Source organism: Bombyx mori, chromosome 11, assembly GCF_030269925.1.
Source record: "Bombyx mori chromosome 11, ASM3026992v2".
NCBI lineage: Eukaryota > Metazoa > Arthropoda > Insecta > Lepidoptera > Bombycidae > Bombyx > Bombyx mori.
This window is the reverse complement of record NC_085117.1, coordinates 92,589-104,644: the sequence shown is the minus strand read 5'-3', so window position 1 is coordinate 104,644 and position 12,056 is coordinate 92,589. Positions and strand designations below refer to the sequence as shown.

Below are 12,056 nucleotides of genomic sequence, written 5' to 3'. Positions count from 1 at the left end.
AGCATTTAATTTATTCCATCGCGGATTTCAGTGCTTTAAGCTCACTCACTGCAAAAAAATTGAGTAATATCGATCACTCTAATTTTTGAGTAATTTTAATATAAATAAAATCACTAACCGCTGTACAAGTACATTACAATATTGCATGAATATGTGGAAACACGATTATTTTCTTCATATAAACACTACCGAACATCCCCATTCGGTCGCCATGATATCAACAAATGATCAACTTGTAAATTTAAATTTCACTTCACTAGAGATATTCATCACTGTTATTTATGTTAAATAATGGTAAACTAATAACATTGAGTATATTATTACATAAATAAGTCACGAATACAAGCTCGATTCGTTTTAAATTGTATAAAAATACGGAATGAGCAAGGCCCGTTATCCTCCTCCTTTATCAGATTTGACACTAAATTTAGTACTGCCGGCTTTAAAATTGGAATCTGCGTGCTGGCCTAATTGTTGCCGAAACAAAGTGTATTTTTAAATAAAAACATCGGTAGGTACTACAAGTATATTGAGTAGTTGTCAATAAATTAATAAAATTTATCAACTGTCGCCGCGTCGGTAGCGTTAGGGAATTGAATAATCTTAAAAGGTAGTCCTGTAATATTACTGGGAACCAGTCTTTCAGTACGGTTTAGAGTTATAAGACAACTATTAGATTTAAAATACATTTAATACTGAACTGTTATGATGTCTGATGAGGACTAGTTAACAGTTCTTTTTGAGAAGGCCATGAAGTCAGCTGAACAGGGACTTTTTATTTTCCGAAGTGTGGTATTAGATAATAAAGGTTACAAAGTTTGTTCGTACCTGATTAGTGTATTTCCGAAGTGCGTTGGAAGAGATTCGCTCAGACGCTTTACATTATGCAAATTAGGTACCGTGATTGATACTGGTATTTCGTCTGTCTTTAGAAACCGCATTCCAGAGATAAAGAAACTTACAAGATCTGCAGTCTAATCAGGGCCTAGTACATTACAAATTTTCTTTTCATTAAAGGTGTAGGATCTGGAAGGACTACATAATTATAATGTGAGCCAAGTTTTGTGCATTGGCATTGGGATCCAAATTCCCAACTAATCTGTGGAAATATTTGTCTTTTGGTAACCCAAATAATTACTCTCAAATTGAAAATTTTGATGTTTTTGACGAAAAAGCGGTTTAATTTATAAAAATTGACAAGAAATAATACACAATAAACATTAAAACCAAGTAGTATTAGCACATGAATTAATGTACGTAAATAACGAAATTAATTTGTCTACTAAATGTTACAAAATCTAATCATAACGAAATAAAAGTTAAAACAAATGGCCATCAAATAAATGTAAACAATACCTACGTAAAATTTTACAAACAAAAAATTGTTTCCGCTTAACAAGAAACGTTTTTTCATTGATACATTTTACGGATATTAGTGATTGTTGCAGCTATTGACCTGTGCAAAGGGTGAGTAGGAATTTAATTAAATATGTAAAAGTCCTCAGTACATAACCCGACTAGGTTTTTTTATGTTCTATACTAATTATAATAACGTTTTCTAAGAAATTGATAAATTAGTACTGTCGAGCATCCCCAAACCTCAGACCACATGATTGAGAAGTGGTTCAGTGTTAGAAGATGCGATCGAAGCTCATTGGTATGAAAACTCGCATGCCTCCTCCTATCTTGAGACAAATTTGATAGCTGACAGAAACAGTGGGGTAGTGGGCTGAAATTGGATCGACTACAAACCCAAACCAACTGGCATACCTAAATCTAACCTGAAGGACTCCTTGTGAAACGATGATGTTACATTTCAGTAATAATTTATCTGTCTCAATAGTCTCAATGATAAAATTTGTGTCAAATTGATCACAAAGATCTAAGGTTGACAATGTTAATTTAGTAAAATGAATGGTAAAAATCAAACCATCAGGCTATCTTATGTGTGTGATTTAAGTTTTATAGGTAGGGTATTTTTGCAAATTCAATGTACATCATAATTATTGAATGTTCACAATACAGTATGCTTATGTTAAGAATAAAACGGTGTCTGTTTGACATTGTACATAATATGGTAACAGCCCTAAAACAATCTGCAATCCCAATTGGTGGTAACCTTAGGACTATGCTCAGCAATCATGCGTTACAATTTGTTGAGTTGTTGGATTGACACAGCTGTGACTCTTAGATGTCCAGCTGGACAACAGTGTGCTATGAGCAGCTATGAAAGCTAGCTAAGACATAATATCATGCAATTGTTGAGGACTCTGTAATGTCATCTGGCTGTGACTATTGTGCTAGAGATACTCAAGTGTGACCACCATTCTTCAAATAAGTATTTATCTTTAGTGAGAAATTTGTGGGTAAAGAGCTCCAAAGATGCAGGTGTGTGGATGAGCTCGCAGCCCACCTAATGTTAAATGGTTATCAGAGCCTGCAATTTTATTATACATAATTATAAGATGGAACAACAGCTGGTATGAGGCCAACTTTCATTTCATTGCAAACAACCGCTAAACAGTTGTGTACCCAGGTCTGATACATGAGGCTGTTGATAACTAAGACTTTAAGCTGATGTCTCAAGGTGAGGGGTGGCATGCATGTTATGATGTATGGGTTTCATGGTGAGGTTTCATGGTGAGGTGGCGGTGTATCGCGTTCCGACCTGGCAGGCTGGTTCTGGCTCAGCGGGGTATCCCGGAACACCAGCGTCATCGCCCGGGCGGCTCGGTAGGGCCGCCGTACCGCGGAGACCGAAGTCGTTGGTCGTCGACTATCGCCTCGACGACCCGTCGGTCGAGCGTCCTCAGGGTGGCGCCGCGTGTCTGGTTGTAGTGTTGACTGCAGGAACCCCTCTACTCTGACCGGGTATTGACCCCGAACGGAGATCGGACGTCGGGTGTAAGAGTGCAGGGGAGTCGTTTAGTGGGTGTGCCCTAAAATTCCTTGGGCCCGCTGTCTGCTTCCAACACCTTGCAGATCGTTGAGTCCCACATAGCCCGCGCGCCCCATAGGCGCGGGGACCTCGTAAGAGGTTCGGGCCTCGGCCCGAAAAAAAAAAAGTCTGAGGTAAAGGATTTGTTAAATTAAATTAATTGGAAATTCAAATTTTAGATAATTATTATTTTGCGTTGTTTGTTGAGCCATCAGCAATTCTACCACTCGTCTTCGTTTCCAGGAACATTACCAACACACCTTCTATGTAATCAAGAAAAGGATGACTTAGACCAAAAACATTTTCTCTGTTCCCAGGTAACCCAATGACTACGAAAAATGAGCCAGTATCCCACCGCACAGAGCCAGGGCACAGAGTCACCGGGGAGTCCAAATATATTCGAAGAACCGGAGCAAAGCTTCGCAGCAGCAGAGAATGACAACCACATAGATCTGCCGTCGACTAGTCGAAGCCATGATCACGATCCCTCCGAGGGTCCGTTAGATGTGCCCAGCGATGAGCCCATACAAATAGACTTGGCCGGTCCCTTGAGGTACGACAACGATGACAGCAACGACACGGTGCTGAACATCATCATTAACGGACCAGGACACCTCCCGGCTCAGAGCGAGGACAGCAACCTCACTTCACCTCTCACCTCATTCAGCGATGAGAGCACGAGACAATCTATAAATGAAGATTCGAATAGTTGCGCTTCGATCAGATTGAACCCCAGGCCCCCTGATGACATCGAACCCCCAGCCAAACTCAGGAAGATGAACGAAGTCGAAGAGGTCGACGGCGAAACCTGCCCGATTTGCTTGGACTCGTGGGGTAACTCCGGTGACCACAGGCTAGTAGCACTGCGCTGCGGTCACCTTTTCGGTTCAGAGTGTGTGGAGCGCTGGCTGAAGGCTCAGAAACTAAAAGACAGAACGTGCCCGACCTGCAAGGGGAAGGCCAACTTGAAGGACCTGAGGTTCATATACGCGAGGCGCTTGGTAGCGGCGGACACTTCGCAAATTACGGCTCTACAAAAACAAGTTGAGATTCTTCAATCAGAGAAGAGCAGAACCGAACTGGAATTAGAAAAGATGAAGATAGCACATCGCGCTTGCGTGCAACAGCTCGAGGGCCTACGGAGCACCCTAATGAAGTCTCAATCTAACAAGGAGCAGCCTTCCAGGAAGTCCTGGAGGTTCGCCTTGGAGAAGAACCTTGAAATATGCAAGGACGGAGGCTGCAGAGTCCTGACCTACAACTGCCGGACCTACGAGTTGTATGTGTCCCAGAAGAGCGTCAACTATCTCTTCCCTGGATTCGGGATAAGGAAGATCAGCTGTGTCGACTACAAGCTGGGGCAGTTCGTCCATCTGCACCCGAAGCCGATCCGCGACATCACGTACTCCCAGCACCGGGACCTGCTGCTGAGCGTGGCCCTGGACAGCACGGCGCGGATAGTCGAGCGCGGCATCCTCAGCGTGACGGTGAACTCGGGCATGCCGCTCTGGTCCTGCTCTTGGGACAACTTGCGCAGCAACGAGTTCTACGTAGGCGGCGTCGGAGGCGTGATCCACCACTATGACGTCAGAAACCCTAGCACCTACTTACGGATGCTGAGCTCTCCGGGGGACCTGTCACCAGTTGTGTCTTTGTGTTCCACAGAATATGGTCTCTTGTCGTGCCAGTTGAACTCATCGAAGCTGTGGGCGGTGAACACAAGGCAGTGTGAGCCGAGGGTCTTGCCCGTGGAAGGATCGTTCATGTCTCTGGCCTATGATAACGCGTCCCAACGCGCCGTCATAGCGTCCAGACCGAGTTCGAATGGTCTAGAAAGATCTAAGTTGAGCGTCTGTAAATTGAAACCGAGCATACCGAACGGCGAAGTTATTTGTGACGTGGTAGAAACATTCTCGGGGTCGCTCAGGTCCTCGTTGATGTCCAAAGTGGCCTGGGTGAGGTTAGCGAGCTCTGCGTGGGTCGCCGCTCATTCTGAAAGCGATTCAGCGCTTTATTTGCACGGCGTCGACGGCACGCGGACCATGTCCCTGCCCGCGTCGGAGCCCGCGCTGGACGTGTGCTCGGTCGAGACGAACGGAAGCAATATACTGGCGGCTCTGTCAGAGTCCCGACTCAGGCTGTACAAGGCGGTCCCCACCAATACGTGACACGATTACACCATTCCATATTAATGTAACTTTTATATTGCTTGACGACGTTGTAGCGTTCAAATTGTCTTGACAGCTGTCATTTTTGACAAGAGTCATGAAAAATTAAATTGAGTGCTTGTTGTCTCTTTTGCTCCCGAAGCTGTGACTTCAGCATGCAGCGTCTATGGTCACTTGCTTATAACAACGCGCTAAGTACTTTGATTTGTATAAATATAATAATTCTTAAATGATATTTTAGACTTTGTAATATAATTTATATTTAAAATGTTTTGTAAATATTAATTGTGTTGAGAAAGTAAAATTTAAACCTTGATACTGTGTTATGTTTCTCTTTGTACACCCATATTATAGAGCTGAAGTTCTTACCCACAGAGCCTCAAGTTTGAACGTGGTGCATGGTGCATGAGGCAGGTGGTTTCAGAAAACTGAGTTATGGTATGTTTACCAAAATCAAAGACGCGATTGTTTAAAATGTCAAGAAAACTAATTAGATGAAAGAATTATATTAATATTAAGTGTATTAACCACGATATTAATTATAGAATTTTGCTATATTAATGGTATTCAATTTGAATACTCTTAACAAGGTAAATAGCTAGTTAATTTTTGTCTTTGACAATAAATAATGCTTTATATATTCAAATAGTAAATATGGAACATTCTTTCTTAAGATTAGGCTTTAAAAGAAAGGATCTTCGCACCAGGTCGATCGGCAGTTCATGTACTGGTATCCAGTAAAATAGATAGGCATTTTGTGAAAAATTCACCAGTCAATCTCCTTCGGATCCTTCCGACCTGCAGATCAGACCCGATACAGGCTTCGCCCAATTTAGATTTTTACTTAGGATAGCATACTGCATTAACTGTGGGAACCAGACTTTTTTTTGCTAAATATCTTCTTGGCTTGGCCTTTGTAGTCATAAGCCTTTTCTGGACTTTGATTTCACTGTCAAAATCAATATTGTCAACTGTCGATTGAAACTTGTCAAAACTCAAAACTGAAAATAAACAGTAGGTCCACTTTTGTTTCTAAGTTTCCAATACGAAAGTCTGTTTTTTTGAAAAGAAATTCTTAAATTTACCACATTAAAGACGTTAATTAAGTAACATTTTTATAAAACTCATTATTTGAACCAGTACAAATCATCGTAAAAACGTAAGTAACAGTATTATTTGTGAGAAATGTACCGTGTGCGCGAATGAGGTCACCACCATTGATTAGGTTTTAAAAAAAGTAAAATGATTTTTTTTATTTTCGGTTTTCATTCAAAAATTCCTTTCTTTTGCGTCATACCAGAGTTTCATTCTATATACCTTTTTTCTCAGCGGTTCTAAGCCCCTGATGCGGCCGGTCTACGTCCGTGCCGGGCCCACGGCCCACGCGTGGTCACGTCTCTTTTAGATAATTAAACCAGTTTGCTCACCATAGCAGCTTAATATTAAATTCTGTAGTGCGCATTTACTCTCGTATCTAAATTATAATTTCTAAAGATTAATAAGCAACGGTAACCGCTTACATCCCATCTCTCTGGTGCTAATTACTAAAACTATTGGTCTATATTTACTCCAACTGATTGTCTGAAGGGAAGCACCATCCACAATATGGTTAGGTAAGCAACTTGGCCATGTTAACTGCTTACTCTCTCTAGTAAGAGTGCTAGAAAATAATTGTAAAACAATCTCTACAATAATGTAGATACCTGACTGTAATTGTGTGGCACTTAAACATAAATTTGACAATATAAGAAGGTTTAGAGTTTATAATATTGAAATGTTTAAAATAACGTAAACAACGATATCCACATGGTCTTAAAATTAATTTTAATTTTATCAATACCTCGCTAAAACCTAACAAAATACAATGATTAGTTGTAAAACTGAGAGTAAAGGGAATGAGTGCTCATAAATAGCAGCACTACGCCAAAAAATTATTAAAATATCAATTCAAAATCGTTTTTTTTTTGGTAATGTTTTCTTTGCACACAACAAATGAAGAATGAAAGTATTTCAGATATGTTGTACGTTATTGTGGATGTTTGAAAAATTTTGGGGTAGTTTTTGCACTGGTAAAATTGACAGTGATTGTATTAATGTAGTTATTGAAAAATTAAGAAAATATTTAATAGGTCAGACTGTATATATTCTATAATAGTTTTATTACAAACTCTAAGTGACAGTCATTTATTTGTAGAAATAGAAACGCCATTTATGTTACGGAGCGTAACAAACAATTTTGGAATTGGGTGTAGTACACTTGGGTGTAGTAAGAGCAGACAAAAAATAAAACAATCAGTTCCTTTAAATTGAACACTCAGGAAAAATCATTCACGTCCTAGAGCCATAGGGTAGAGTGTGGCAACATTGAAGATGAAATTTAAAGAGCAAAGCGAAACAAAGTGTAACATTCTATGCCTTAAAGACTTTTTCACTACTACTAGGTATATAATTGATACTAGCGAGTACTGAATGATATTTTATGATATCGATTCTTAGAACTGTCAATACATGTGTCTTTGATTAAAACCGTTTCGTTATTATTGAACTTTAGCTCGTTTAAATATTTATCATTTTTGTTCTTTCACGGAATACTAAGTATAGGCAATGTGATTTTTTATCATAGTATATTAAATTGTGCCTACTAAATTTGTTTATATTTAAATGTTATAAGCTTTTTTTCAGTAATCACAATGGCGAACGTCGACCAGTTGCTGCAGCATGTTGCCCAGAATGTAGAGAGACAGATTGACAGTGAAATCGAAAGGTAAATAAAATGGTACTGTAAAAACTGAGATGTTAGAACATATAGCTCAAGGTAGGTGGCAGCATTTACGTTGTAGATGCCTATGGGCTTTGGTAACCATTTAAGATAAGATGGGCCGAGAACTCGTCCACTCATCTAAGTAATAAATAAGAACAGATTATTAGTATTATTAAGAAGCATATTAATAATATATTTTACAAATCTTATCGCTAACTATTGCACGTGTTAATGACAAATGACAATAAATTTAATTACCGACTAGAATATATCACTAACAAAAGCTAAATACGGGATTATTGAACAATTTAGACGAAAATAATGTTATTTAATTGAGTTGATAGTTGAGTGATGCGACCCCGTGATATCGCGGGAGCCCGGCCATACTACCTGGCCTACCTGGGAGGTACTCTGGGAGCGACAGCTGGTCCAGGATGTAGCAGGTCTCCAGAGGGCTTTTATTTTTATTTTTTATTGTTTTGATGGGTGGACGAGCTCACAGCCCACCTGGTGTTTAGTGGTTACTGGAGCCCATGGACATCTACAACGTAAATGCCGCCACCCACCTTGATATATAAGTTCTAAGGTCTCAGTATAGTTACAACGGCTGCCCCACCCTTCAAACCGAAACGCATTACTGCTTCACGGCAGAAATAGGCGGGGTGGTGGTAACTACCCGTGCGGACTCACAAGAGGTTCTACCACCAGTAAATTCTTTTCTAAGTATCTCTACATATTACAGATTAGACGCTCTGGAAAGTGGGGATCTAGAGGCGATCAGACAACAACGCATAGCTGAAATGAAATTAAGAGCAAAGCAGAAACAAGAGTGGTTGGCCATTGTGAGTGTTGCCAGCACAAAACTATTTTGTATTTATTCGTGTTTTCTACAGAGTGTGTCCATTTCCGTGAGAGTATTGTTTTAAATTGACGTTTCTGGTAAAATAAGAGGCAACCGTTCTCGAAATTAAAATCTATCACAAAATATCGTTTCGTATTAAATAGTATCTAGTAGCCGCTAATAGTCACTCTGTCTCACTGCGCTGTACCATGTCGTACACTATTAGGTCGCTTTGCACTTCGTACGAATCCTTTTCTCTTTTCTCCCTCTAGAATCCAACCTCGTCATTGACGCGTTTGTTTGCCCGTATACGTTCCACGCCATGGCTCCGGGCCGCAGACGATACTCGCTACATCTGCTCGTGCGATACGATTTTTGACAAAGTTTTGATTGTTCGACGTCCTTCTTCTGCTCCTCACTACTGACGTTTTTATGTTATCTATTAACGCCCGTATTTGCCAAGAGATGGATGTCCTCCCAAGCCACTCACGGTTCCATATCCATGAGAAAATCCTTTACAAGTAGAGTGTCTTTTGAGCCTGTCTTTTGTGTATGGTTTGGCCGTGAAGCAGTAATTCGTTTCGGTTTGAAGGGCGGTACCGCCATTGTACTATAAAACTGGACCTAGAACTCATGTCTAAAGGTGGCTGGCGGTATTTACGTTTTTAATGCCCCCGGGCTCTTGTAACGACATCAATTGGGCTGTATGCTTGACCACCTGTCTAATCAACAAAAACAATAATAGCATCTCCATTCAGGGTCACGGAGAATACACAGAGATCGATGGAGAGAAAGAGTTCTTTGCCGTTTGCAATAAAAGTCAGAATGTCGTGTGCCATTTCTACAAGTCGGACTCGCCCCGCTGCAAGATCGTGGACATGCACCTCAAGATCTTGGCCAAGAAGCACATCGAGACGCGGTTCGTGAAGTTGGACGTGGAGAGAGCGCCGTTTCTGACCGGTGAGGCGCTGAAGTTTGCACACATGGTTCGTTTATCAACGTCCATAAGCCCAATAGATACTAATACTCGATACGTATTCACAGGTCGGCTTAAAATACGCGTGATCCCAACACTAGGACTAGTGAAGGACAATAAGACTAAAGACTTCATAGTCGGTTTCACTGATCTCGGTAATAGGGACGACTTCTCAACGGATATACTGGAGTGGAGGATCGCCAGGTGATTGATTTTGCATTAAGTGTTTTATTCGTTTGGTAGTTGGGAGCGACTAAGGCTTCTTGTAATGGAAAATAAGTTTGGACTTTAGTATTGTGTTGTTATTACTCCTATCTATATATTTATGTAACAGAATATTTAAATACGATTTTCACCGACTTCAAAACGTCTGTTTGACTTGATTCTTTGGATACGTATCAAGAACTTCACCACTTGGCGTAATATCCTGATCAGGATCTGGAGTAAGTGGTTACCGGCACACGTCGACGTCACATTAGAAGACATGAGGTGTCAGAAACTGTTTGCGATGAAATTTACAGAATGGTTGCAATTATACGTGCAGGCTCCCTCCAACCGTGCACTCACCATACTAGCACCACTGTAGTCATTGTCATAAGAAGGATGTTGCGAAGTAAGTTATAAACTGGCTTTTTAAAATTTTGTAGATCTGAAGCAATAGAGTATTCTGGTGATCTGTTGGTCCCTCCATCGGAAGCCAAGAAACAGAAATCCTTACACATTCAGAGCAAGAAGACTATCAGAGGCCGGGATGAGAGTGATTCTGACGACTTTAGCGATTAAACAGTATTTTTTTGTATGAAGAGTGTATCATATTAAGTCTCCCACAATATTACAGCGCTACGGTTAGTCCATATACTCTTGATTCTGCCACTGAAATCTGGTGGAAGACTAAAATGAAGAAATAAAGAAATGTACCCCTAATTTCGTCATTGTCAATAATCTGTTCTCTGGATCAAATTGTTCGTATTTTTTTAAATAAAATTATGTTTAATAATTGTCTTTGTGTTTTTTATTTTCATTTATATGTCCTATTCATTATTATGTCCTAATATCTAGGATTTGGATGTACTAGAGACGATTAAAATGTGCTGCTAAAATGACTTCCATACTCGTAATCAACCTCTGATAACCGGCTAGTTGAGCGTACTGTGAGCCATTGCCTGTGTTGCGGCTAATTTTGCCGCCAATCGGTTTTGGTTGGAACGTGGACAGGCTTAACACAATAAAACTGATTTTGAGTTCATTTGTTTCCTATAGACCCAAGAAACCATTTGAAGACGTGAGTGAATGAAGGGGCTAAGTATCATTTTTAAGAGTTTTGAGTTTTTACATTAAAGGTGCTATGTAAATATAAACCATATTAGACCTTAAGACTCCAGGTTTAAAGGCTATATTTAGAAATTGCATGTGAAGGAGTTATGTACGAAGAAAATATTATCACGTTAAATGAAAGTGATATGGGTACTTAACGTATTCTTTAATTTTAAATAAATTTTGGGATGCTGAACTACAAAGGGAAGATCTTCCACCGAGCGGGTGATGTTGCTCGGTAGACCGATGGTCCGAATGTTGTTGTTCGGAACTTGTGTATATGCAAGCTTATCTTGGAAATGTCGTAAGCGAGATTCAGGCATCTGTCAAATATCTTGCGTTGTATAATGGCTACCCGCCACAAATTCTTAAAACAATATTCCAATATTTTTTTTCGTTTTCATATTGGTAAAGAAATGGAAGTACTATAATTTCATGTTTAAAATAATAATAATAACAGCCACAAATGCATAATATCTCAAAAATGAGTAACAAAAGTTTGTTGCCCGTTTTCTCAAAATTGACAAATTTTATCATACCCCCTTCATCCACTCATGTCTTCATTTGTCCTTATATAATAAATAAAAAAATATGCGGCTACTATGGAAATCCGAATACAAATTTTAGAGTAATGTAATAATGCAGGCCACTGCAGTTAAATCTACGAATCAACAACTAGAACATACGGAAGCAAAACAATGTCGAGCTTGTAAACCTCATGTCTCATGTATGTAAGCCTGAGAATTATAAAGAAGCGATTTTTTTGAAGTGAAAACTTCTTTAGAATCGTTGTGATTTCAAACCGGATGCAACGGAAAAAACGACAGGTAAGAGACACAAATACAAAAATGTGTAGGATGAAGCCAGCAAAGAATGAGACAGAAATGTACATACTATTTAATACAGCGCCATCTGTGAGATTTTTTAATACTAACGTGTGTATGAAAGCTCTTGTAGTGAATTTTAATTTAGGATTATACGTTAAATTAAAATATCAATTCACTACCTTACAATTATTTACTAATGACAAAATTTTACATAATAATATACTTAAGACG

The 12,056-nt window shown here is 39.6% G+C and overlaps 2 protein-coding genes across 4 annotated transcripts; both read left to right on the top strand.

Moving 5' to 3' along the window:
• Window positions 1-1,101: 1,101 nt before the first annotated feature.
• Window positions 1,102-5,422, top strand: LOC101738917 (E3 ubiquitin-protein ligase RFWD3). Its single transcript, XM_004922092.4, has 2 exons — window positions 1,102-1,467; window positions 3,256-5,422. Exon 2 carries the CDS (start codon window positions 3,277-3,279, stop codon window positions 5,104-5,106), a length of 1,830 nt encoding a protein of 609 aa, XP_004922149.1. The 5' UTR covers window positions 1,102-1,467; window positions 3,256-3,276; the 3' UTR covers window positions 5,107-5,422.
• Window positions 5,423-6,074: 652 nt separating this feature from the next.
• LOC101738690 (thioredoxin domain-containing protein 9) lies at window positions 6,075-10,686 on the top strand. 3 transcript variants are annotated; one of them, XM_004922090.5, is made up of 6 exons: window positions 6,075-6,265; window positions 7,789-7,870; window positions 8,610-8,709; window positions 9,467-9,668; window positions 9,753-9,888; window positions 10,332-10,686. In XM_004922090.5, exons 2-6 carry the CDS (start codon window positions 7,797-7,799, stop codon window positions 10,465-10,467), a joined length of 648 nt encoding a protein of 215 aa, XP_004922147.1. In that variant the 5' UTR covers window positions 6,075-6,265; window positions 7,789-7,796; the 3' UTR covers window positions 10,468-10,686. The 3 variants fall into 3 exon arrangements, with proteins under 3 accessions (XP_004922147.1, XP_012548350.1, XP_021204677.1); XM_012692896.4 differs by having other exon boundaries at window positions 6,085-6,265; window positions 7,778-7,870; XM_021349002.2 differs by lacking the exon at window positions 6,075-6,265 and adding an exon at window positions 6,392-6,719.
• The last annotated feature ends 1,370 nt before the right edge of the window (window positions 10,687-12,056 follow it).